This window comes from Oncorhynchus tshawytscha, linkage group LG09 (assembly GCF_018296145.1).
Source record: "Oncorhynchus tshawytscha isolate Ot180627B linkage group LG09, Otsh_v2.0, whole genome shotgun sequence".
NCBI classification, from domain to species: domain Eukaryota; kingdom Metazoa; phylum Chordata; class Actinopteri; order Salmoniformes; family Salmonidae; genus Oncorhynchus; species Oncorhynchus tshawytscha.
In genome coordinates, this window is record NC_056437.1 from 57,277,603 (window position 1) to 57,304,774 (window position 27,172).

Genomic DNA, 27,172 nt, shown 5'->3' on the forward strand with positions numbered 1-27,172 from the left:
GTGTCAGTCGGTATCACAGAATTCATCCATCCATCTTTGTCCATGACTGCTGCGCCTAATCTAGTCTGGAGATGAAGCTAAGTTAACCTTTGCCTTAACCTTTGCCTGTTTCCCTGTCCCCCAGCTCCAGAGTCGATCTCAGAGACCATCACCTCTCCAACGCCTGAGGACATAGAAGAGATGAGAGAGATGATGAAGGAGAGGGATGAGAAGATGGAGAAGACAGCCAAGGTGCCCATCCAGGAGCATGTGTTTGCAGAGTGCTCCAGAGAGAGGATCCTGGGGCTGCTAGCTGCCATGCTGCCTCCAGCCAAACCGGTAAGATGGTTGTACTACAAGATAGCAGCAGAAGCTAGGAAGTCCATACTGAGTCTATGAAGTGCCTTCAGTTGTATTGTTCTGAATAGCCAAGGGGGCTCAGAGCCAATACACCGTTCTTTAAGTTCAAGCGGTCACTTAAGTTGCCCTGTGTAACTACACAGTAATAACTAACAACGGTTACAATTCAAGGCAATATTGTTACTACAGTTATTACTGTGTAGTTACCGCTGTAACTATTTATCCTTTGACCTCTGACCTCTTGCATCTCCCCCCTCCCCCAGGGCTCCACCCTTGCTCTGTCCAGCCTGAGCCCCATCCTGCCCCAGCTCTTCAGGGTGGTCATCTCCAATGCCGGGTGTCTGAACGAGACCTACCACCTGACCCTTGGTCTCCTGGGGCAGCTGCTGCTGAGGATACCACCCCTGGAGGCGGACGTGGCCGTCAGAGAGGCCCTAGCCGATAAGTACGAGCTGCTCACCCCTGGAGAGGGGGCTGCCTCCGGGGCTGACACACAGGGCTGGAAGACCACCCAGCTACTTTTCAGCCTGGGGGCTGTCTGTCTGGACAGGTAAACAATGGCACCATAGACATGCATTCGCTGTTTGTGTTTATATATGAGCTGTAAACCACAGTGAACCGGAGAGTGGAACAGGACATCCAGTAGATCTAGATGTGCATTCAACTAGGGAAATAGTTTGCAAACGTTAGCTAATGTTGGCTAACATTTGTTTTGTGTTACCCGCCAACATTCGCTAACGTTAGCAAACAATATAGAAGGTAGTGTGTGGTGAATGTAAATGTTTGTTTCGGTCTAAACTGACGCTGTAAATAATCAGGTGGCCATGTAGGCTGTCTGTTACATGTAGTAGGAATGGCAAGGTCCTAGAATATTGCCACAAAGCAAATCCTTACAAAAAGGAGTTATTTTGCAGCTCACAGTAACATTTTCGATTGTTAATTCAAATCGTTCAACTGAAATTTTCCTAAGTTTGCCGCAGATTTGACTGTGTTGCTTGACAATTATTCTAATGCCATTGTTGTAAAGACATCTCTTCTCCCGCTCTCTTCTTTGTTGTCATATAGGACGCATCTAAGTCTGAAGAGGTTGCTTGACAGTCATTGTTATGATGAAGTCACTAGATATATTTTCTCTCTCTTTTGAAATATAGTCGTATAGGTCTGGACTGGGCGTGTTCGGTGGCTGATATCCTGCGGAGCCTGAACGCTTGTCCCCAGTGGAGTGTTGTCATAGCAGCCTTCACTGACCACTGTGTCCGGCAACTACCACAAACGCTCAAACGCACCAATCTCTTCACCCTGCTGGTGCTGGTCGGCTTCCCTGAGGTACTGACTAATTCAGCTACTATTTTTATGGAATAGGTTAGGTAGTTTAGACAGCACACTACAGCTCACTATCGCGTCCACATTCCATTCCCACAGGGGGAAGCAACAACCTTGTCCGGGTGCTGAGCCTGGTTGATAAGCACATCAGGTGCTGCCAATTAGGGTGATCATCTGTCAGTGTCCCAGCTTGCAAGCCATGAGGCTGCTGGGTTTGTTTGTTGGCTGTGAGGCCTTTTATTCAATTTTATTAGCCTGTTTTGTAGTTTTCCTGTTTGCGTATATTTGTTTCCGTCACCATCTGACCATAATAATCTGCTCGCAGACTCAAAAGAGTCAAGACAAAGCTGGCCCTGGACCTAAGGTAAGGTTGCTGTCTCCCTGGGCACATGTGCATCCAGCACGGTCCTCAAACGTTGATTTCTCACATGAATTCAAAAATGTATTCAGGTTACAGACCAGTTAACTAGGCCTAAGACTCCTGGACATAACAAGTGCAACAATATTAGCAGGCTAGTTAATCAGTGTTGTAAGACTTTTTGGATGACATAGGCCAAAACAAATTGCAAATGCATCCAATGAGTTTGTAGTCACAAGCTTGATGTAGTAATTATGTGAAAGGAATATGAATACAATATAGGGTGTAATCATTAGTCCAACAGTTTCTATCTATCTACAGTGAGGGAAAAAAGTATTTGATCCCCTGCTGATTTTGTACGTTTGCCCACTGACAAAGAAATGATCAGTCTATAATTTTAATGGTAGGTTTATTTGAACAGTGAGAGACAGAATAACAACAAAATAATCCAGAAAAAAGAATGTCAAAAATGTTATAAATGGATTTGCATTTTAATGAGGGAAATAAGTATTTGACCCTTCTGCAAAACATGACTTAGTACTTGATGGCAAAACCCTTGTTGGCAATCACAGAGGTCAGACGTTTCTTGTAGTTGGCCACCAGGTTTGCAGTAGATCTTCTCCAAGTCATTAAGATTTCGAGGCTGACGGTTGGCAACTCGAACCTTCAGCTCGCTCCACAGATTTTCTATGGGATTAATGTCTGGAGACTGGCTAGGCCACTCCAGGACCTTAATGTGCTTCTTCTTGAGCCACTCCTTTGTTGCCTTGGCTGTGTGTTTTGGGTCATTGTCATGCTGGAATACCCACCCACGACCCATTTTTCAATGCCCTGCCTGAGGGAAGGAGGTTCTCACCCAAGATTTGATGGTACATGGCCCTGTCCATCGTCCCTTTGATGCAGTGAAGTTGTCCTTTCACCTTAGCAGAAAAACACCCCCAAAGCATAATATTTCCACCTCCATGTTTGACGGTGGGGATGGTGTTCTTGGGGTCATGGGCAGCATTCCTCCTCCTCCAAACACAGTGAATTGAGTTGATGCCAAAGAGCTCCATTTTGGTCTCATCTGACCACAACACTTTCACCCAGTGTCCTCTGAATCATTCAGATGTTAATTGGCAAACTTCAGACGGGCATGTATATGTGCTTTCTTGAGCAGGGGGACCTTGCAGGCGCTGCAGGATTTCAAGTCCTTCACGGCATATTGTGTTACCAATTGTTTTCTTTTTGACTGTGGTCCCAGCTGCCTTGAGATCATTGACAAGATCCTCACCGTTCTCATGATCCTTGCAACTCCATGAGGTGAGATCTTGCATGGAGCCCCAGGCCGAGGGAGATTGACAGTTATTTTGTGTTTCTTCCATTTGCGAATAATAGCACCAACTGTTGTCACCTTCTCACCAAGCTGCTTTGTGATGGTCTTGTAGCTCATTCCAGCCTTATGTAGGTCTACAATCTTGTCCCTGACATCCTTGGAGAGCTCTTTGGTCTTGGCAATGTTGGAGAGTTTGGAATCTGATTGATTGATTGCTTCTGTGGACAAGTGCCTTTTGTACAGGTAACAAGCTGAGATTAGGGCCACTCCCTTTAAGTGTGTGCTCCTGATCTTAGCTCGTTACCTGTATAAAAGACACCTGGGAGCCAGAAATCTTTCTGATTGAGAGGGGGTCAAATACTTATTTCTCTCATTAAAATGCAAATCAATTTATAACATTTTTGACATGTGTTTTTCTATTCTGTCTCTCACTGTTCAAATAAACCTACCATTAAAATTATAGACTGATAATTTCTTTGTCAGTGGGCAAATGTACAAAATCAGCAGGGGAATCAAATACTTTTTTCCCTCACTGTATCTAACATGAGTTTCTATTGGACAAATTCAGATATGTTTATCCCCGTTTTGTTCCGTTTGCTTCTATTTAAGAAACGTTTTTCAACAGAATCGCCTGTATGTATACACCCCTGATCACTTTCAAACACAGTTCACTTTCATAGCAGCCACATACAAACAGCATGATCCCTTTGACTGTTGTATAATTCCTTCTCGCATCTATGCGCTCTTCTCTCACCTTTTCCCTTCACTTGTGGACAGTGCACAACACATCAGCTGCCTGTGACCAGGCGCAAAACCTTTCCAAGCCAAACCTTTATCATAATCGCTACACACAGCCTATATCGTTGTCACCCTATTACAGTCATAGTCAACATAGCTACTTGAACTAATGCATTAGCAAACCCGCTACAATCATGCAGTACAGTGTACAGTCAGCAGCAAGCAGTTTAACAGCTACAGCAGGGGGCCCCGGTGGCAATAAATTAATAAAACCAAAAGTTTACCTTGACTTGGAAGAGTTCCAGTGTTGGATAGCCATATCCCGCTAACTAACACAACATTCCTCCCTGTTTGAGTTGAGTGTTTGAGTAGGCTGAACTAGCTCGCTGCATTCGCTAGCTAAGTAAGTGAAATTGTGAAAAATACAACAAAATACAGCTAACTCTATTGCTTCTCCTTCATTTTTGAAGAATTTCATTTGTTAAAAACTGTTCAACTATCTTTCAACTACTCACTACACTGTAGTGCTAGCTAGCTGTAAGATTATGCTTTCAGTACTAGATTCATTCTCTGATCCTTTGATTAGATGGACAACATGTCAGTTCATGCTGCAAGAACTCTAATAAGTTGGAGGACATCCTCCGGAAATTGACATAATTACTGTGTAAGTCTATAGAAGGGGGTGAAAATCACGAGCCTCCTAGGTTTTGTATTTAAGTCAATGTACCCAGAGGAGGATGGAAACTAGCTGTCCTCCGGCTACATCATGATGCTACCCTACAGAGTGCTGTTGAAGCTACTGTTGACCTTCATTGCAAACAGTGTGTTTAAATCAATTATTTGGTAGCTAAAATACAACTAATATATATATCGAAAAAGGTTAACTTTTTTTGTGTTTCACTATTTTCATTTTTATGAAATCCACTGGAGATGATGGTCCTCCCCTTCCTCCTGATGAGCATCCAATGCTATATACCTATATACTATTGACAATTTACTGGAACTCAATCTAAAATCGAATTTTATTCCTTGCATGCTTTGTAAACAACAGGTGTAGACTAACAGTGAAATGCTTACTTACGGGTCCATCCCAACAATGCAGAGAGAAAGAGAATTGAGAAATTTTAGAAAAGTAATAACACGTAATAATAAATACACAATGAGTAACGATAACTTTGCTATATACACGGGGTACCAGTACCGAGTCTATGTGCAGGGGTACAATGTAATTGAATTAGATATGTACATATAACTAGAAATAGAGTGACTAGGCAACAGGATCGATAATAAACAGTAGCAACAGCAAACCGTGTATTCGGGAATTATTCAGACCACATTTAGTTACCTTACAGCGTTATTCTAAAATGGATTAAATAAAAACAAATCCTCATCAATCTACACACAATACCCCATATTGACAAAGTGATAACAGGTTTTAGATTTTTTTTGCAAATTTCTTAAAAATAAAAAAAGGGGGGGGGCTATTTAATCCTTTTTAGAATAAGGCTGTAACGTAACAAAATGTGGAAAAACTCAAGGGGTCTGAATACTTTCCAAATACACTGTATGTGATGAGTCAAAAGTTAGTCTGGGTAAACTTTAACTATTTAGCAGACGTATTGCTTGGGTGTAGAAGCTGTTCAGGGTCCTGTTGGTTCCAGTGCATTGCTACTGCTTGCTGTGTGGTGTCAGAGAGAACAGTCTTACTTGGGTGGATGGAGTCTTTGACAGTTTTTAGGGCATTCTTCTCGAGGTCCTGAATGGCAGGGAGCTCGGCCCCGGTGATGTACTGGGCCGTATGCAATACCCTCTGTAGTGCCTTTGCTGTCAGATGCCAAGCAGTTTCCATACCAATCGGTGAGGCAGCCAGTCAAGATGCTCTCAAATGGTGAAGCTGTAGAACTTTTTATGGATCTGAGGGCCCATGCCAAATCTTTTCAGCCTCTTGAGGGAGAAGAAGCGTGCCCTCTTCACGACTGGGTTGGTTTGTGTGGACCATGATACAATCGATCTTTAGTGATGTTGACACCGAGGAACTTGAAGCTCCCGACCCGTGCTCGGATCTCTGTTTCCTGTAGTCCACGATCACTGCGGTTGTCTGGCTGACATTGAGGGAGAGATTGTTGTCCTGGCACCATACTGCTAGGTCTCTGACCTCCTCCCTATAGGCTGTCTCGTCGTAGTCAGTGATCAGGCCTACCACCATTGTCTTCAGCAAACTTGATGATGGTGTTGGCGTCTTCGTTACTGCATCACTCAACCTGCTGCTGTCTCCTCCACTAGTCCACCATTCAAGGGGCTTGAAGACCTTCTGCCCTGCACTGTTGTGCCCTCTGTCTGACCCTGGCTCTTTCTGCTATCCTAGGTGCTGTGTATGGGCACCCAGTCAGTGTTCATAGACAATGCCAACGAGCAGCATCATATGATCCTACTCAAGCACTTCACCGAGAAGAACCACGCTGCTGTGGTGGATGTCAAGACCCGCAAGAGAAAGACAGGTGAGAGGACGGACTGTCACAAAGTTAATTTCATACATTTTGCTCATTGTGCACATAGTAGAGCTGTATTTTAAACCCTCACACATTTTGTGTGTCTGTTTTGATGTTTTTATAATGCTGCAACCAAATTGCCCAGCAACGGGACAATAAAGATTTTCTGAATCTGTATGCCACCCCTCTCCTGTCCTTACAGTGAAGGACTACCAGCTGATCCAGCCGCAGGACTCCAGTGCTACAGGCTCCCACAGCCCAGGGTCCCAGGTCCAGGGCGTAGGTCAGGGTCAGGGACCCCCCCAGGCCCAGCTAACCCGCTACCTCAGTAACTTCACCTCCATCATCAGCCACCTGCTGCAGAGCAGTCAGGACAGCAGCACCCCCGACGCTGTGGAGGCCTCCTGGGTCGTCTCACTGGCCCTCAAGGGCCTCTACAACACACTCAAGGTACCTCAGAAACAAAGCCACCTTTTGGTTATCATCACTCAACTTCTACAGTATGTCCCTTTCTCTCTCTTCAATATGACATTTTATGTTAATCAACTGTGCTGTGTTTTTCTTCTAGATTTTTCATCTTTTTATTGAATGTCCATTTCCGTCTTCTAGTGGTTGACCTTGAAGACTTTGTCTAACATTTCTTGTTGTGTTCCTTCCCTGTAGAAGCACGGCGTTGCTGAGGCCCAGGAGGCCATCCAACAATCCGGTCTGACCCAGCTCCTGGTGAGGAAGTGCAGTAAGGGGACAGGCTTCAGTAAGCTGTGGCTGCTCCGAGACCTGGAGATCCTCTCCATAATGCTCTACTCCTCCAAGAGAGAGATCCACAGCATGGCCCAGGGCCAGGATGGGGAGAGGGAGGAGAAGGAGCAAGACAAGGAGCATGACTCGGACCACTCTAGTTGTTGTGCCGACGACCCCGACCCCAACCGGCCTGACCCACTGGAGGGGCTCGACGAAGAGACTAAGATTTGCTTCCAGGTTAGCAGGGATGCCCACATCCTCATTGTACTGTTTTATTTTTTTTAAATCCTACTTCTGACACTAATGTATCGAAGGGCGACAGCCCCTTGGATCTCCGGTCTCGAACCCGGGTTTCCAGTCGGTAGGCAAACTTGTTAACCACTGCTTTAATAGCACTAAACCACTTGGATGAGAAAGTAACAATATCTCTCTCTCTGAATTGTAACAATCTCTCTTTGAATTGTGTCTGTTTCAGATTACCCACGATGCCTTAAACGCGCCCCTGCACATCCTGCGGGCCATGTACGAGCTGCAGATGAAGAGAACGGACTCCTTCTTTCTGGAGGTGCAGAAGAGGTGAGAATTGGATCATATTCCTGTCATACATTCCTCCATACAAATCAAATCACAATTGAAGTTAACAGTCACAACACACTTTACAGAAATAAACAAATATATGCTTCATAAAGAATGTGTTTTGAATACCATTGCACCAATGTCATGTTCATGCCTGACTTGTGTAGCTTTCATCCATCCCAGACAATGTTCTGCTATGACGTTGCATGATGGTGGCTGACTTGGTTGACGACCCGCAGGTTTGATGGAGACGTGATCAAGACGGACGAGACGATTAGGACGCTGGCTCAGAAGTGGCAGCCCACCAAGAGACCTCGCTCTGAGGAGAGGAGCACCAAGGCCGTGGACACTGACATGATCGTCGTGCCCTGTGTGGTGAGCACTGCATTACATTTGACGTAGTTTGAAGAATTGGTGTCGGTAAGATAATAGAACCAGTTGATAAATAACCCACTCCTCTTCCCCCCTTCCTCTCCCAGTCCAAGCCCAGTCACTGTGAGAAGGCTACGGAGGAGACCACGGTGGTGACTCAGAAGCTGATCACCAACACGGAGACTGACCTCCAGCTGAGCTACGCCAAGCAGCGCCGCACCAAGTCCTCCGCCCTACTGCACAAGGAGCTGGACGCCCGCAGCAACCGCTCTGTCAGACAGTACCTAGTCAAGGTAGGTGGAGGCGGAGGTCCTGTCTGTCTGGTTCAGTTGGTACTGTAAGAGCATGGCACTAGCTAGCAATGCCAGTGTTATGGGTTCGATTCCTGCAAGGATCACGTATACTAAACGGGCTTGTTTCCCGGACACATATTAAGCCATCAAACATTTTTTTAGGCCAGGACTTGTCTTAATCTGTACCTACTCAAGAAGTATACAGTCGCTGTACTGCAAGTGGATTTGGATAAAATGGTCTTCTAAATGATATGATGATATCAATATGTTCAGGTGAACCAGGCCATCGCCACCCTGTATGCCCGCCACGTACTGGCGTCGCTGCTGGCTGACTGGCCCCAGGGGGCGCCACTGAGTGAGGAGGCTCTGGAGCTGAGCGGGGCATCACACATGGCCTACATCCTGGACATGCTGATGCAGCTGGAGGAGAGACCACTCTGGGAGAGGGTAAGCGTGTGGCGGTGGTGTGTGTGTGATGTTTCACACAGGGAGTTATTGAGCTTCCACTCTGGAAATGGGTGAGAGGGGGTGCACAAAATTGTGTGTGAGTGAGTGGTATGGAAGTGTGTAGGGTTAACTCATTCCTTTGGTCACCAGATTCTACAGAAAGTGCTGGTTGGCTGCAGCCAGAGCATGCTGGGTAGTTTGTCTCTGACAGCGTGTCAGTTCATGGAGGAGCCTGGCATGGCCGTGCAAGTCCGGGAGTCCAAACACCCCTACGACAACAACACTAACTTTGAGGTGGGTACCACATAGATCTAATTCCCCACTGAGAACTCTTTCCACATCTCACTTTCCACATGCACACTAAAAAATCTACAAGTTTCTCAATATAGGATATACAGTTGAAGTCGGAAGTTTAGATACACTTAGGTTGGAGTCATTAAAACTCGTTTTTCAACCACTCCACAAATTTCTTGTTAACAAACTATAGATTTGGCAAGTCGCTTAGGACATCTACTTTGCGAATGACAAGTAATTTTTCAAACAACTGTTTACAGACAGATTATTTCACTTATAATTCACTGTATGACAATTCCAGTGGGTCAGAAGTCTACATGCACTAAGTTGACTGTGCCTTTAAACAGCTTGGAAAATTCCAGAAAATGATCATGGCTTTAGAAGCTTCTGATAGGCTAATTGACATAATTTGAGTCAATTGGAAGTTTACCTGTGGATGTATTTCAAGGCCTACCTTCAGGCTCATTGCCTCTTTGCTTGACATCATGGGAAAATCAAAAGAAGTCATCCAAGACCTATCGACATGAAAGGTCCCTCAGCAAGGAAGAAGCCACTGCTCCAAAAACACCATAAAAAAGCCAGACTACAGTTTGCAACTGCACAAGGGGACAAAGATTACTTTTTAGAGAAATGTCCTCTTTTTGGTCATAATGACTATCGATATGTTTGGAGGAGAAAGGGGAGGGTTGCAAGCCCGAAGAACACCATCCCAACCGTGAAGCACGGGGGTGGCAACATCATGTTGTGGGGGTACTTTGCTGCAGGAGGGACTGGTGCACTTCACAAAATAGATGGCATCATGAGGCAGGACAATTATGTGGATATATTGAAGCAACATCTCAAGACATCAGTCAGGAAGTTAAAGCTTGGTCGCAAATGGGTCTTCCAAATGGACAATAACCCCATGCATACTTCCAAAGTTGTAGCAAAATGGCTTAAGGAGAACAAAGTCAAGGTATTGGAGTGGCCATCACAAAACCCTGACCTCAATTCTATAGAACATTTGCGGGCAGAACTGAAAAGGCGTGTGTGAACAACGAGGCCTACAAACCTTACTCAGTTACACCAGCTCTGTCCGGAGGAATGAGCCACAATTCACCCAACTTATTGTGGGAAGCTTGTAGAAGGCTACCCGAAGCGTTTGACCCAATTAAGCAATTTAAAGGCAATGCTACCAAATACTAATTGAGTGTATGTAAACTTCTGACCCACTGGGAATGTGATGAAAGAAATAAAAACTGAAATAAATCATTCTCTCGACTACTATTCTGAAATTTCACATTCTTAAAATAAATTGGTGATCCTAACTGACCTGAGACAGGGAAGTTTTACTAGGATTAAATGTCAGGAATTGTGAAAAACTGAGTTTAAATGTATTTGGCTAAGGGGTATGTAAACTTCCGACTTCAACTGTATATCAGTATCAATGAGCATTTGCAAGAAAATGATACATAACTTCAAATATAAGCATGTGGAAGTGGTTTTCATTATTTTGATTTCCTGTGTGGCCTACTGGAGGAAGCATAAACTGTTCTGCAGCCGAGCAATGATTTTGTGGCTTCTTCTCTGTTCCTACTGGTTCTCTCATGCGTTCTCTCTAACTGTTCTGCAGTTCTCTCAATGTTTTCGTTCTCTCTTCTTCTCTCTCGTTCTCTCTCTCTCTTCTCTCTCTCTCTCTCTCTCTCTCTCTCGTTCTCTCTCTCTCTCGTTCTCTCTCTCTCTCGTTCTCTCTCTCTCTCTCTCGTTCTCTCTCTCTCGTTCTCTCTCTCTCGTTCTCTCTCTCTCGTTCTCTCTCTCTCTCTCTCTCGTTCTCTCTCTCGTCGTCTCTCTCTCTCTCTCTCTTCTCTCTCTCTCGTTCTCTCTCTCTCGTTCTCTCTCTCTCTCTCTCTCTCTGTCTCTGTCTCTGTCTCTGTCTCTGTGTGTGTGTGTAGGACAAGGTGCACATCCCAGGGGCCATCTACCTATCTGTGAAGTTTGACTCCCGCTGTTACACTGAGGAGGGCTGTGATGAACTTATCATGGGCAGCAGCTCTGACTTTCTCCAGGATCTGCACAACTTCAGCGGCTCCCCACAGAAATGGACTGACTTCGAGATCCCTGGTGAGGGGACGGGGGCTGGGAGAGGGACTGTCTGGGAGAGAGGGGGTTGGGACAGGGACTAATGGCTGGGAGAGAGAGAGAGGGGGCTGGAAGAGCGGGGACGGGGATACTAGGAAAGAGGGGGGGGGGTCTAGGCGAGGGAGAGTGGACTAGGAGTAAGTATGCCACCCAATTAATTGAATTGCTTTGGGCTTGGTATTAAAGGTGTTTCCACAATGTGGTTTCTATCTACATAGTTTCACCACGTGTATGTGTGTATGTAGTCTCAGGATGTGTTGATTACTGATGTGTGTTTTCTCCACAGGGGATACTCTGCACTACAGGTTCATCTCAGACATGAGCAACACAGAGTGGGGATACAAATTCACTGTCACTGGGGGACACAGGGGCCGCTTCCAGACAGGTCGGTCTACACACATGCATGTACGCACACTTACATACACACACACTGCAGCGGCATTGGGAGAGTGAGACTGATGAACGAAGTGGGCCGGGGCTAGCATCAGCTGAGGACCTGTCACATGTGGTTAAGCTTTTATAATGGGAGTCTAATGCAGCTGACTGAACACACACACACACACACACACACACACGAGAAGAAGTGCTACTGAGTGCTCTGTCTGATCATAGAGGGAAATAGTTTCTATCCTTTCACGTCTAAATCTCTCTTTGTCTCTTCCTCAAACAGGTTTTGAGATCCTAAAACAAATGTTGGCTGATGACCAAGTGCTCAGCCACCTCCCATTGGCTGACATCTGGGAGTGGCAGGTGGGCGTGGCCTGCCGCCAGACCGGGAACCAAAGACTGAAGGCCATCCACCTGTTGCTCCGCCTCCTGCAGTGTCAATCACAGAGGTGAGACACCGTCCAATGTCCCTGTCCCTCGCATCCATCTTGAACGCATGCACGCACACACACAAACTGTATATCCACACAGTACACACACAAGTAAATACGCACACACATTCTGTCACCTGCTCAACGCTTTCAGGACTTCAGGAAAAATTAGCCTAGTTTAGAATCAGGTACCTAAAGTAACAAGCTGGATTCACACTCCCAAACACACGACTCAACCGCACTCTTTGCCTACTAGAACCATAAAGCAAACTTGTCACAAATATTGGGGTACACTATTATACTTGAGACTTTGGTAAAAAACATACTGATTAGCAGCTGAAACCATTTAATAGTTTCCTAGGATGATATTCTGGTGACCCCTTTTGTACCCAATTTCAAGGCTCAGTATGAAGATTACAAACACATCTGTATCCTCTGCGTCTGTGTTTCCCCCTAGAGCCAGAGAAAACAGTTTTTGCTTAGAGTATTCCAGAGAAACCTAATGTCCTGATAGTTGCCATGGAGATGAGGTCACATATCTATTGGAGGATTTGCATATTTTCCATGCCGCTGGCCCCGTCTGGCCGTAGTGACATCACCCTGACTAAAGAGAATACACAATGTGTTATAATAATAATAATAATAATACATGTGATTTAGTAGACACTTTTACCCAGAGCAACTTACAGACATGCGTGCATACATTTTACGTATGGGTAATCCCAGGAACCGAACCCACTATCCTACAGATGTATGTCGCCGCCTAATGGTGAGAACTAACGGAGCTTAACTTGACCCAATTTGCAGGTTCACATCTCACTGAAAAGACACCGTGTGTGTGTGTGTGTGTGTGTGTGTGTTTTGAGTGTGTGCTAGTCTCTAACTCTTATATCTGTGTGTGTAGGGGCTGTGAGCTGACCCTGCTGAGGCCTCTATGGCAGCTGTTCATGACCATGGAGAGCGGTCTGAGTCAGGACCCCACCAGTATCACTGTACTGCTTCCCCTACACAGAGCACTCACTGAGCTCTTCTTCATCGCTGAAGCCAGGGCCATGGTGAGAAACACACACAGACACACTTGCTGCTGTCCAATTAGAGGACATAACGTTCTATGACGGGAGGGTAGTAAGTAAAAGGTTGTACAGGTTCATACGTAGTTTACTAATTCCCAAAGAGCTCGTCCTTTTTATCAGACATGTCAATGTGAAGAACCAGTTACCAGTCTATGGATAGTGCTGGCACTCTAGATGTGTTCATGCACTTCTCAATATGTGTGTTTGTGGTAATCTGTGTTGTCAGCTAGCCTGCCTGTTTCCACCTAGGAAGGTTAATATAGCACTGTCACATAGCCCTGACCCCTCAGTGTGTTATTCAGCCCACCTGTTCACCTGCTGGGCCCAGTCCAGGCCCAGAGCAGCAGGTCTGCCATCTGTCACACAACACAGCCCCTGGCACCTGCTGCCTGGCTGGCACACCACTATTTATTATCTCTCTAGCTTGATGGTGGAGAGAGAGGGATGGAGCCTGGGAGGGGGAGAGACAGAATGAAAGAGAGGGTGGAGGAGGAGGGGGAGAGAGCGAGAGGAGAGATGGCGAGGATGAAGCGAGAGAGAGCTGCCCACCTGAAACCTTCAATAGGTGCGTGGGTGACCAGTTGCTCTTTAACCTGCCTTGAATTCTGAATTAAGGAAAGGCGTGCATGTGTTTTGCAGTCCAGCAGGAAATGATCCTTCCAGCTTGGTGTCCCTTAAATTGAGCCAGTCATGTCTACATTGTGTTCTGACAGGTGGAGACATTAGTTAATCTTTTCATTTTTTCTTAAAATGAGCTAGTTCAAGACGGAACTGTCACGTCTACTTATTTAAAGATAGATACCCATTCAACCTGACTGGCTATAAAGGCTCTCGACTAGAGTAGTTCCCTCTCCTCTCCCCACTGAATGAATGCGGCTTAAGCTGCCAGTCCAACAGTGAAATTACTGAAATGAATGATCTGTTGACTTGTCACAGAGATGGATCTCCACCGCTGGCTGCTGGGGATATGAGAGGAAATGAGTATGTCTGGGTGTCTGTCTGTCTGGTTTGGGCTAATACCTATGGTGGATGTGTTGCTGTTGTTGTTGTTGCTGTTGTTGTTGTTGTTGATCTGTGTGTGTGTGTGTGGGCTTCAAACTAAGGTTGATGTGTTGTTTTCATGTGGGAGTGTTGTGTGGTTCTACCAGCAGGGGGCAGTAGGAGTTCTCACTAGCACTCACGCAGTCACATTGGGTACCATAGTGATGGCCTGAGATCGACACGCAGTACAGACACTGATTCACCTAAGAGGAACGTGTGTATCTATCCATCAATTTATCCATCCATCCATCCTATCTATCTAACTACATACACTACATGACCAAAAGTATGTGCACACCTGCTCATCGAACATCGCAACCGAGAGCAGACGGTTTTTACGCGCTATGCGCTTAAGCACCTGGTGGGCCGTGAGCTTGTGTGGCCTACCATTTTGTGGCTGAGCCGTTGTCGCGCCTAAACGGTACCACTTCGCAATAACAGTACTTCCAGTTGATTGGGGCAGCTCTAGCAGTGCAGACATTTTACCAACTGACTTGTTGGATATACTGTGTGTATATATACAGTAGCAGTCAAAAAACACCTACTCATTCAAGGGTTTTTATTTTGACTATATTCTACATTGTAGAGTAATAGTGTAGACATGAAAACTATGAAATAACACATATCAAATCATGTAGTAACCAAAAAAGTGTTAAACAAATCTAAATATATTTGAGATTCTTCAAAGTAGCCACCTTCAAAGTAGCCACCCTTTGCCTTGATGACAGCTTTGCACACTCTTGGCATTCTCTCAACCAGCTTCATGAGGAATGCTTTTCCAACACTCTAAGAGTTCCCACATATGCAGAGCACTTGTTGGCTGCTTTTCCTTCACTCTGGTCCAACTCATCCCAAACCATCTCAATTGGGTTGAGGTTGGGTGATTGTGGAGGCCAGGTCATCTGATGCAGCACTTCATCACTGTCCTTCTTGGTCAAATAACCCTTACACTGCCTGGTGGTGTGTTTTGTGTCAATGTCCTGTTGAAAAACAAATAATATTCCCACAAAGTGCAAACCAGGTGGGATGGCGTATTGCTGCAAAATGCTGTGGTAGCCATGCTGGTTAAGTGTGCCTTAAATTCGACATAAATCACAGTCAGTGTAACCAGCAAAGCACCCCCACACCATGACACCACTTCCTCCATGCTTCACAGTGGAACCACGCATGCAGAGATAATACGTTCACTTACTCTGCGTCTCATAAAGACACGGCTGTTGGAAACAAAAAATCTCAAATTTGCACTCATCAGACCAAAGGACAGATTTCACCTGGTCTAATGTCCATTGCTCATATTTCTTGGCCCAAGCAAGTCCCTTCTTCTTATTGGTGACCTTTAGTAATGGTTTCTTTGCAGCAATTTGACCATGAAGGCCTGATTCACGCAGTCTCCTCTGAACAGTTGATGTTGAGATGTGTGTTACTTGAACTCTGTGAAGCATTTATTTGGGCTGCAATCTGAGGTGCATTCAACTTTAATGAACTTATCCTCGGCAGCAGAGGTAACCGTGGGTTTGCCTTTCCTGTGGCGGTCCTCATGAAAGCCAGTTTCATCATTGCACTTGATGGTTTTTGCGACTGCACTTGAAGAAAGTTTCTTCAAAAAGTTCTTGAAATGTTCCGTATTGACTGACCTTCATGCATTAAAGTAATGATGGACTGTCGTTTCTCTTTGCCTATTTGAGCTGTTCTTTCCATAATATGGACTTGGTCTTTTACCAAATAGGGCTATCTTCTGGTTACCACCTCTACCTTCTCACACAACTGATTGGTTCAAACGCATAAAATAATAAAAAATCCACAAATGAACTTTTAACAAGCCACACCAGTTCATTGAAATGCATTCCAGGTGACTGCCGCATAAAGCTGGTTGAGAGAATGCCAAGAGTGTGCAAAGCTGCCATCAAGGCAATGGGTGGCGAGTTTGAAGAGTCTCAAATCTAAAATATATTTTGATTTGTTTAACATCTTTTTGTTTACTACATGATTCTATGTGTGGTATTTCATAGTTTTGATGTCTTCACTATTAATCTACAATGTAGAAAATAGTAAAAAATAATGAAAAACCCTTGAACGAGTAGGTGTGTCCAAACTTTTGACTGGTACTGTATATAATCCATCTCTCTCTGTATAATCAACCCACAGAAAAATACTTGTTTTTTTTACAAACACTCTCACAAACACCTAAATGTGTTTGTTTGCTGCAAAGCCTATTTACTGCTGACTCACTCTCCATATCTGAACTGGTGGGTAGTGAAGTGTTGTGTTCTGCGAAAGAACAGAGGAGGAGGGGCATCCCAGAGGTGTGCAGGGCCTTGTCATACATATTGCACACTATTGTGTGTCCCAAAAATGACCCCCACTATAACCTTGCCACCACCACTGAAAAAAATCAGAGGGGAAACACTGACCATAGCCTCAGCATGCACTAGTCTGTGTGTTTGTGTGTGTGTGTGTCTAAACCTTAGACAAACCTTAGACTCTGTTCTACTATGACACACACATACACTTACACAAAGAGAGAGATCGACACACTCACACCCTGACAATATATTATACAGATGTCTATGCTCAGACCAGACTACAGGAGTTGTGAAGGTGTAATAGATACGTCATCACCTTTGTCCTAAAAATAATTATGAGCATTGAATCTGCTTTGTCAGTGTGTTGACGAATGGGGCAGTTCCCAGTAAGGTGATGACATACAGCGTAGTTCACAGTTCCATGTTGACACCTGATGCCGCGAGCACGGCGTGCTGTTGAACATGTTGACGTGTCAGGTTTCAGAGCCTTTACTCTTATTAGGTTTTCAAAAAAAACAAACGAGGAGGACCAAGTACATTATGCAAGCCTCCACAAATAGCACCCTACTCATATTTGAGGTTAATTTGACAGAAACAATAGACCTGAATCAACATTTCTGTTAATGTGCCAAATAAAGCCAGCTTGGCTAGTTGTCAACTGTAGCCTGTCTGGTCTATCTGGTGCAGGACTTTATCATCCAGAACCAGTAGACATACTGTATGAACTGCCAAGGCTCAGTGGTTAATATACAGTCACTTCTGCTGCATCCCCAAACAGTGTCTTATGTAGTGTCTCGTGACAGAGCTGGCCAGCGTGCATGGGAGATGTGGGTCTGGGTTCCCAACTTCCGAAACGTTTGTTCTATGTGCATGAGAGCACCTCGGGAAGATGTTAATCTCTAAGACATAAGTTGCATCCCAAATAGCACCCTTTTCCCTGTGTGTAGTGCACTACTTTTGCTTTTCAAAAGCAGTACACTATGTAGTGAATATGGTGCTATTTGGTACGCACACAATGTACTTCAGACAGGAAGTGACTTGTATAAAGATGTTTCTAACATCATCAAATGGATCCTTTAGTTATATTCACCTATATCTCCTGAAGTATACATGTCAGGGATTGTCGTGCACTGTCAGCTATATAAATAGTCCAAGATATTACCTTAGTATAAACAGCAGGCTGGGACAGGGAGAGGGAGGATATGTCCCAAAATACACCCTATTCCCTATATAGTGCACTACTTTTGACCAGAGCCTTATGGACCCTTGTGAAAGTAGTGCACTAAATAGGGAATAGATAGAGTCCCATTTAGCAGCTTGCGAGACTGACGGATGGAGGTATGAGGGTCTGGATTGTGTCTCCCTCTCCTACTAGCTACACCATAAAAGCTCAATTTGGCCAGTCACAGTCTTATCTATATTGTGGAACTCTTCTCTCTCTCCACGGTTACATAATAACAGTAACACCAGACCTGCCTGGGTTCAACTAGGATTTGTTTTTTCGTCTAATTCCAGAGTGTGGTTGAGCCTGTCTGGAGTGCCAGGTGGGCGAGGTTTGGAGTTGCACTTCTGGGGACTATTACATTAGTTCCATTGCGCCAGACAAGCTCAATTAAGCGCAGCTGAAGTATCTGACAGAAAACTAATGCTATTTGAACCCAGGTCTTCATGACAGAGTTATTCTTTCTCAGAATTGTCTTCTTCTGCTGGAAGCTCTATTTTATTTGTTAGTAATTTTGAAGGATTTTCCTACGCTAAATTCTACATACCACAGAAAGCTGTTCTCAGTACTCTTGAGGTAAGTGGTCAGAAACTCTCCCAGTGACAAGTGAGATTGTCTCTGGAATGTTTCATGAACTCTTTCCAGTGAATGTACTGTAGGTTGTATGGGCACTTTTGGCAGAAATCGATGATTTGAAAGCCATAGCATATTCACTGTTTGTACCTCAGTTTTATTGCTCAATGTATGTTCACTGCGTGGAAGTCACAGTGTAGCAAGCATGTAAGGACGGATGAGCAAGGTCTTATTGAGAAGGACGACAAACCATTGTCTTTTGTTTTCCAGGAGGAAGGCATTCTCCAGGAGTACCTATTAGCCCTGACCACCAATGAACAGCTCCTAGCCCGCACAGCACTGGTAAGAACTAGACTTGCACCACTTTGTACTTGGTAATGTTGAAGACGGGGATTGACCACCAGCATCATGATGCTAGCAATGTAGAAAGTGACATACTTTTTTTCATCTCATGTAAAGATTTAGAGCTGTAACTACATATTCTACTCACCCAGGATGGTAATGCTTAGAAACTATTATTTCAAATATCTTCCAAGTACTTACACTTTGCCTAGGACTACTCTGTGACCTAGATGGTTATCAATATCATGAATGGTGCATTTTGGAATGTGGGCTCAAACATATAGGTTAGATAACATTCTCACTGTGCCTCCAGACCCAGATCTCCGTAATATTTCAAAACATACTCCATCCATGCAATAAAAATGACGTTGACATACCACTTTTAAGACTGTTGTCAATACGGAAGTGGTCAGACGACGCGGATGCTATGCTACAGGACTGTTTTACGAGCACAGACTGGAGTATGTTCCGGGATTCATCCAATTGAGGACTATACCACATCAGTCAACGGCTTCATCAATAAGTGCATCGACGACGTCATCCCCACAGTGACTGTACATTTCCCAACCAGAAGCCATGGATTACAGGCAACATCTGCACCGAGCTAAAGGCTAGAGCTGCCGCTTTCAAGGAGCGGGACACTAATCCGGACGCTTAGAAGAAATCCCGCTATGCCCTCAGGCGAACCATCAAACAGGCAACGCGTCAATATAGGACTAAGATTGGACCCTACTACACTGGCTCTGATGCTCGTCGGATCTGGCAGGGCTTGCAAACTATTACAGACTACAACGGGAAACCCAGCCGCGAGCTGCCCAGAGACGCGCATGGCAACCAACACTGAAGCATGCATGAGAGCACCAGCTGTTCCGAACAACTGTGTGGTCACGCTCTCCGTAGCCAATGTGAGCAATACCTTTTAAACAGGTCAACATTCACAAGGCCGCGGGGCCAGATGGATTACCATGACATATACACAAAGCATTCTCGGACCAACTGGCAAGTGTCTTCACTGATATTTTCAACCTCTCCCTGGCCGAGTCTGTAATACCTACATCTTTCAAGCAGACCACCATAGTCCCTGTGCCCAAGAACACAAAGGTAACCTGCCTAAATGACTTCAGCCCGTACCACTCATGTCGGTAGCCATGTAGTGCTTTGAAAAGCTGGTCATGGCTCACATCAACACCATCATCCCGGAAACCCTTGACGCACTCCAATTCGCATACCGCCCCAAAAGATCCACAGATGACGCAATTTCAATCGCACTCACCACTGCCCTTTCCTACGTGGACAAAAGGAACACATGTGAGAATGCTGTTCATTGACTACAGCTCAGCGTTCAACACCATAGTGATGAGCTTTGTGGGCACTAAGCTAAGGATCCTGGAACTAAACACCTCCCTCTGCAACTGGATCCTGGACTTCCTGGCGGGCTGCCCCCTGGTGGTAAGGGTAGGCAACAAGACATCTGTACGTTGATCCTCAACATGGGGGCCCCTCAGGGCTGCATGCCGAGTCCCCTACTGTACTCCCTGTTGACCCATGACTGCGTGGCCATGCATGACTCCAACACCATAATTTAAGTTTGCTGATGACACAACAGTTGTAGGCCTGATCTAAGGAGATGATCGTGGACTACAGGAAAAGGATGGCCGAACACGCCCCCATTTACATCAACGGGGTTGAAGTGGAGCGGGTCGAGAGTTTCAAGTTCCTTTGCGTCCACATCACCAACAAACTATCATGGTCCAAACATACCAAGAAAGTCGTAAAGAGGGCACGACAACGCCTTTTCCCCCTCAAGAGACTGAAAAGATTTGGCATGGGTCCACATATCCTCAAAAAGTTCTACAGCTGCATCATCAAGAGCATCATCAAGAGCATCCTGACCGGTTGCATCACCGCCTGGTATGGCAACTGCTCGGCATCCGACCGTAAGGCGCTACAGAGGTACATCACTGGGGCCAAGCTTCCTGACATCCACGACCTATATACTAGGCGGTGTCAGAGGAAGGCCCAAAAAATAGTCAAAAACCAGTCACCCAGGTCATAGATTGTTCTCTCTGCTACCGCACGGTAAGCGGTGCCGGAGCTCCAAGTCTAGGCCCAAAAGGCTCCTTAACATCTTCTAGACACAAGACGACTGAACAATTAATAAAATGGCCACCCAGACAAATTACATTGACACCCCCCTTTGTTTTATGCTGCTGCTACTTGCTGTTTATTATCTATGCATAGTCACTTTACCCCTACCTACATGTACAAATTACCTCGACTAACCTGTATTCCCGCACATTGACTCTGTACCGCCACCCACTGTATATAGCCTCGATAGTTTTTTTTATTTTTTACTTTAGTTTATTTAGTAAATATTTTCTTAACTCTATTTCTTGAACTGCATTGTTGGTTAAGGGCTTGTAAGTAAGCATTTCACAGTAATGTCTACACCTGTTGTATTCGGCGCATGTGACCTTAAATTGATTTGATCTGTTTTCCCGTTTGTCAATCAGGGTGTGATGAGTCCCAGAGTGAGAATACCGGTGGTCTTTAGTTATAATATTCAGCTGTTCCTCATTTCCTCCTCTAATGATGAATCATAATGCTAGTGACACATAGCAGACTGCACACACACAAACCCCCTACCGGTGCTTTGTATGTGGGCTGCTGCTGCTGCATTCTGTACTAATGTATCTGGTAATTACCTCTCGTTATCATGCGTGGCTTAGCGAACATCATCTCCGCCCCGCTATGCTGTGATCCCGAACAGAAGGGCAGAGGTGCAAGGGGGCAGCAGGCAAGCAGTGTGGAGGGAGGGGGGATTCTGGGGTTGGGAGATGCACGATTAAAATGAAAATGTCTGATTGTCAGAGCTGAGAAGGATTTACCTGTCTAAAGATGTCTAAAACCTCATTGATCTTAGTCTATTATCGGCATTGGTTGAAGCTCAGAGTTCAATTCAAATCTCCCTACCATCATATCTATGCCAATTTGACACCAATCTTGATTAAAATTCGCAAATCAACTTGGAGGTACACAATACACTCCCGGTCTCTCGTCATGAACCGTCCGGTCGTTACCGAGAACCACATACCAGATTTTTTGACAGGGTTGTTAGCAATTCGATTTTAAGAGTTTTTCTTGCGCCTTACCTAGCTCAAATTTTAGACATCGGATAAAAACAAGACTATAGCCTCCTTAAAGTGACAATTGGACTTAAATGCCAGAATGACTACATTTGTAGGTGCAACAGTTTTTATTCCATTTATAATTTATTGCTCTCACGTGCTCATTTATGTACATTAAAAAGCAATTATGTGCAGCTGCTAGCACCATGAATTCAAGCTGAGGTTAATCAATAAATGCAAATATATATTTGGATTAGCTAGGTAGGTACACTGGAAGGTTATACAGTGCATTCGGAAAGTATTCAGACCCCTTGACTTTTTCCACATTTTGTTACAATACAGACATTCTAAAATGTATTATAGTTTTTTCCCCCTCATCAATCTACACACAATACCCCATAATGACAAAGCAAAAACAATTTTATACATTTTTGCATGTTTATTAAGAATAGAAAACTGAAATCACATTTACATAAGTATTCAGACCCTTTACTCAGCACTTTCTTTGGCAGGGATTACAGCCTTTTGAGTCTTCTTGGGTATGACGCTACAAGCTTGGCACACCTGTATTTGGGGAGTTTCTCCCATTCTTCTCTGCAGATCCTCTCAAGCTCTGTCACGTTGGATGGGGAGCGTCGCTGCACAGCTATTTTCAGGTCTCTCCAGAGATGTTCAATCGGGTTCACGTCTGGGCTCTAGCTGGGACACTAAAGGATATTGAGACTTGTCCCAAAGCCACTCCTGTGTTGTCTTGGCTGTGTGCTTAGGGTCGTTGTCCTGTTGGAAGATGAACCTTTGACCCAGTCTGAGGTCCTGAGAGTCTTTAAGTGACTTTTGGCAAACTCCAAGCTTGCTGTCATGTGCCTTTTACTGAGGAGTGGCTTCAGTCTTGCCACTCTATCGTAAAGATCTGATTGGTGGAGTGCTGCAGAGATGGTTATCCTTCTGGAAGGTTCTCACATCTCCACAGGGGACCTCTGGAGCTCTGTCAGAGTGACATCGGGTTCTTGGTAACCTTCCTGACCAAGGACTTTCTCCCACGATTGCTCAGTTTGGTCGGGCGGCCAGCTCTAGGAAATGCTCCATTTTAGAATGATGGAGGCCACTGTGTTCTTGGGGACCTTCATTGCTGCAGACATATTTTGGTACCCTTCCCCAGATCTGTGCCTCGACACAATCCTGTCACAGAGCTCTATGGACAATTTCTTCGACCTCATGGCTTGGCTTTTGCTCTGACATGCACTATCATCTTTGGGACCTTGTATAGACAAGCGTGTGCCATTCCAAATCATGTCCAATCAATTGAATTTACCTCAGGTGGACTCCAAGTTGTAGAAACATCTCAAGGATTATCAATGGAAACAGGATGCACCTGAGCTCAATTTCAAGTCTCATACCAAAGAGTCTGAATACTTATGTAAATAAGTGTTTTTGTTTTTTGTAAAAATGTCTAAAAACCTGTTTTCGCTTTGTCATTATGGGGTGACGTGTGTAAATTGATTAATCAATTTAATACATTTTAGAATAAGGCTGTAACGTCACAAAAATGTGGAAAAAGTCAAGGGGTCTGAATCCTTTCCGAATGCGCTGTAACTCTTCTCTCCCTGCTCAACTCCTCCCCTCTCACACACTCCATCATCCCCACCTCTCTCTCTCCCCCTCTTTCGCTCTCTCTCTCACACTCCCACGTCCCCTCCTCTCTCACTCACTTGCTCATTCACTCACTCTCCTCTCTTTTTAAAATTTATTTTTTATCTCGCAGGCTCTGAAGAACATCGCAGCCATCAGTCTGGCTATCAATTATCCCAATAAATCCACCAAGCTGCTCAATACATCCCCCTGAGAATGGAGAGAGAGAGACGGAACAGTGGAGAGAGAGGAGGAGAAAAAGAAAGCGACTTGAAGGGGTGGATATCCTCACATCCTGTCTCTGCCAGCTCTGAAAGAGGGATGAAGGGGATGGAGAGAAAGAAAGAAACACCCTCTGAATGTCTTCCTACAACAGCAGAACTGTAAAAGGGATTCACTCCTTCCTTCCCTGCTTCTATTCTCTCTCAATCCCCATTTCTATCCTCTCTCAATCCCCCTGTTTTCCCTCTCTTTATACTATTTTTACTGACTGGGGAGAAGGGGGGCTAACTCGACAACAACACATCACTCTATCACAATCCTTTTGCCTTAGGTGAATACAATGTATCAGCATCGTGTGGGTTTCAAAGAAAGAAGATAGCCTAGCTGTGTCTCTTTGTTTCAGATTAAGATGCTGCAGAAGCCCCTCTGCTAAAGCAAATTAAGTGTGCCAAATTTGTCACCTTCCTGTGGAGAAATAGAAGTTTATTTTCTGTTTATTCTTTTTATTTTTAAACAAAAGCCACTTTGGTTTTAGAAAATCGGTCGCTCATGGAGAAAGCGGGTCACCTTGCCTAGCTCCCCGAATCCCTGTCTCTCTGTGGACAATGTAGAGCAGAACTAAAAATACAGCTACAGCCCAGAACAGGAGAGAACATTTCTGTTTAGGCTCCTGAGCCTCAGATTTGTCACCATGGGGAGAGAGAACTGAGCTCCGACCTAACATCTCCACTGTGTTTTCTCCACAGCTTCCTCCTTTTTGTGAGCATAGAGGACAACTGTTTTTGGCCCCAGTGTCATCTGTCTATATCACAGTACTTAATTTAGAGGGTCATACGGGGTTACTCTGGAAATAGTCTCATGTTGTTATACTTTCTAGTCTCATTCATTTGGGAAACAGAATGGGAGATTTTGCAATCTAGGTTCCTCTATATATTTTATTTCAGTATATTCTCACAGTATATTGGATTTCAGTATTTTCACGCAGCGACATAATGGGAGAAATTGTCATCTAGGTTCCTCTATATATTGGGTTTCATTATATTCCCAAGGTATATTGGATTTCAGTATATTCACACAGACTATAGGTATATGCACCTGTTGACATGGTAAAATGACACAGTGCATGGACATGGCACCAATGTGGTTAACAGGAGAACTCACTTTTGTCGACAGTCACTGGTGTTGTCTAATTATGACACGAGTGAAATGCTCGACCACCACGCACCACTGTAGAGTTGTCTGCATGACAGTGGTCATCTATTGATGGGGGTTATATTATATATTCACACTCTGGCTGTATACTGTACTGTAGCTTCAAAGGACACACATGAGGGAAAAGTGTGTTCCTGACATTTCTGTTCAAAGCTAAGGGAGAACAGGGTTAGTCAGCTGTGTGATATGAAGCCCATTGTACAGCAAACACACACACACACACACACACACACACCGTATAATGTGGCTAGTTTATTATAGTAGCCTGGCGGTCCATGCTTAATGTGCCATAACCAACCTCTAGCTTGTGTTCCTTCATTGTCATGCTAAAACTACTTGAGAATTGTCTATAACACATACAGTATGTGGACCTCTCTATTAAATAGTGAGTATTACCTCCACATATCAGAACTATGGATATTTGACCTGAATGACATGCCAGATTGAGATATTGATGCGGGCATGTGATTGGTTGTGGTCAGATAGGTGTGTGAGCTTTCTGGAGTGTGATTGGTTCTCATCAGAAACATATGAACTTCTTATGTTTCATGATCACATTTAGAATTAAATTGTTTTTGTTTTAGTTCTTTTGATCTTTTGTATTATTATTATTTTTTTACTCCTTTTTTCCCCCTTTTGATAAATTCTCCTGATCAAATAGATTAAAAGACGAATGCCCTTTATTTTAAAACAGCTTCCTTGGGGTGAATTGGATCGACGATTCTATTGCAGTGTTATTTAGTACGGTGATGGAAATTCATTGCAATATTCCGAGTTCTATTTTTGTTTAAGTTTTGTGTGTGTGGCATAATTTAATAGGGAAGACGACGGATGCCAAAGAATACCCTTTTTGTCAAATCATTAAATGTGTCTGATATGATATCTCTTCCAACCAGAGCACTTTATGGATGTGTTAACATAACAGCTCTGTATTGTGTGGAAATAGGGGAAAGGAAGGAAAACTATAAGAGATATGTTCTTTTTATTTTGGAGGTCCTGTACCGTTATTGAGAACAGGTTAGAGAGGGTTAGCTGGGTGCTTGCTGACGATGACACAGGCTGTTGGGTCTCCAGTGTTTTTGTTTACATGAGCGTCAGCCAGTGTTGAGCATCTAAAAACGGCCGTCACATGGCCACCAAGATGACCCCCAACACGGGCTTCTCTTCCCTCCCAGAGAATCCAGTTCAACAGCGCCTCACGTATACTCCCCTACATCTTCATTTGGACAGGGAAGCTAAAAGTTACATTTGGCTCTATATTTACGAATTTTGGATTTGAGATCAAATGTTTTATGAGGCGACAGTACAGAATATCCCCTTCTGTTCGAGATTATTTTCGTACATATCTGTTTCATTGTTTAGAAAGGAAAGCACTTAATGTAACTCTGCAAACGTGTTGGATGCGTTTACTATTTGTTTGGGTTGTTTCTGTTGTGTCCAATAGAAATGAATGGTAAATAATGAATTATTATATGAGTAATGAATCCACTTTAATTGTAAATAAGAATAGAGTAGGTTTCTGAACACACTTAGGTGGATGCTACCATGATTACGGATAATCATGAATGAATCATGAATAATGATGAGTGAGAAATTAGAGGCATCAATATTATATGCCCCAAAAAAGACTAACTCCCCTTTTATTGGTAATGGTGAGAGGTTAGCATGTTTTGGTGGTATGATCTTTGTTCCTCTGTAACTTTGTCGCTCATCATTGTTAACGATTCATTTATGATTATCCGTAATCATGGTCACATTCACATTAATGTAGAGGTGTTCAGAAACATTTATATTCTTATTTACAATAAAAGTGATTCCAAAATCACAGATTACATTATTTACATTCATTTCTCTTGGCCAAAACCAACGGCAAATGCATCCAAGAAGTTTGTAGTCATAGCTTGATGTAGTCATTGCATGCTAGTAATATGGGACCAAATACTAAGACAGGAAATGACTGATAATACTTTAACATTACTTATTTTATAAATTTCCAATCGTTTTATACACTATAAATACAAAAGTATGTGGACACCCCTTAAAATGTGTGGATTCGGCTATTTCAGCCACACCCGTTGCTGACAGGTGTATAAAATTGAGCATAAAGCCATACAATCTCCATAGACAAACATTGGCAGTAGAATGGCCTTACTGAATAGCTCCGTGACATTCAACGTGGCACCGTCATAAGATGCCACCTTTCCAA

At 44.2% G+C, this 27,172-nt stretch overlaps 1 protein-coding gene across 5 annotated transcripts in view; it reads left to right on the forward strand.

Annotated features, from left to right (window-relative positions):
- Positions 1-26,857, forward strand: part of zzef1 (zinc finger, ZZ-type with EF hand domain 1) — a 50,372-nt gene extending 23,515 nt beyond the window's left edge. For all 5 annotated transcript variants that reach the window (XM_042327111.1, XM_042327112.1, XM_042327113.1 and 2 more), the window contains exons 40-56: positions 125-318; positions 603-889; positions 1,491-1,665; positions 6,439-6,571; positions 6,765-7,012; positions 7,226-7,540; positions 7,779-7,879; positions 8,119-8,254; positions 8,359-8,544; positions 8,818-8,991; positions 9,142-9,285; positions 11,217-11,385; positions 11,690-11,788; positions 12,074-12,239; positions 13,126-13,276; positions 18,704-18,775; positions 23,666-26,857. In XM_042327111.1, the coding sequence (XP_042183045.1) occupies positions 125-318; positions 603-889; positions 1,491-1,665; positions 6,439-6,571; positions 6,765-7,012; positions 7,226-7,540; positions 7,779-7,879; positions 8,119-8,254; positions 8,359-8,544; positions 8,818-8,991; positions 9,142-9,285; positions 11,217-11,385; positions 11,690-11,788; positions 12,074-12,239; positions 13,126-13,276; positions 18,704-18,775; positions 23,666-23,746 (2,831 nt within the window). In that variant the 3' untranslated portion in view covers positions 23,747-26,857. The remainder of the gene's footprint in view (positions 1-124; positions 319-602; positions 890-1,490; positions 1,666-6,438; positions 6,572-6,764; positions 7,013-7,225; positions 7,541-7,778; positions 7,880-8,118; positions 8,255-8,358; positions 8,545-8,817; positions 8,992-9,141; positions 9,286-11,216; positions 11,386-11,689; positions 11,789-12,073; positions 12,240-13,125; positions 13,277-18,703; positions 18,776-23,665) is intronic.
- Positions 26,858-27,172: the final 315 nt, after the last annotated feature.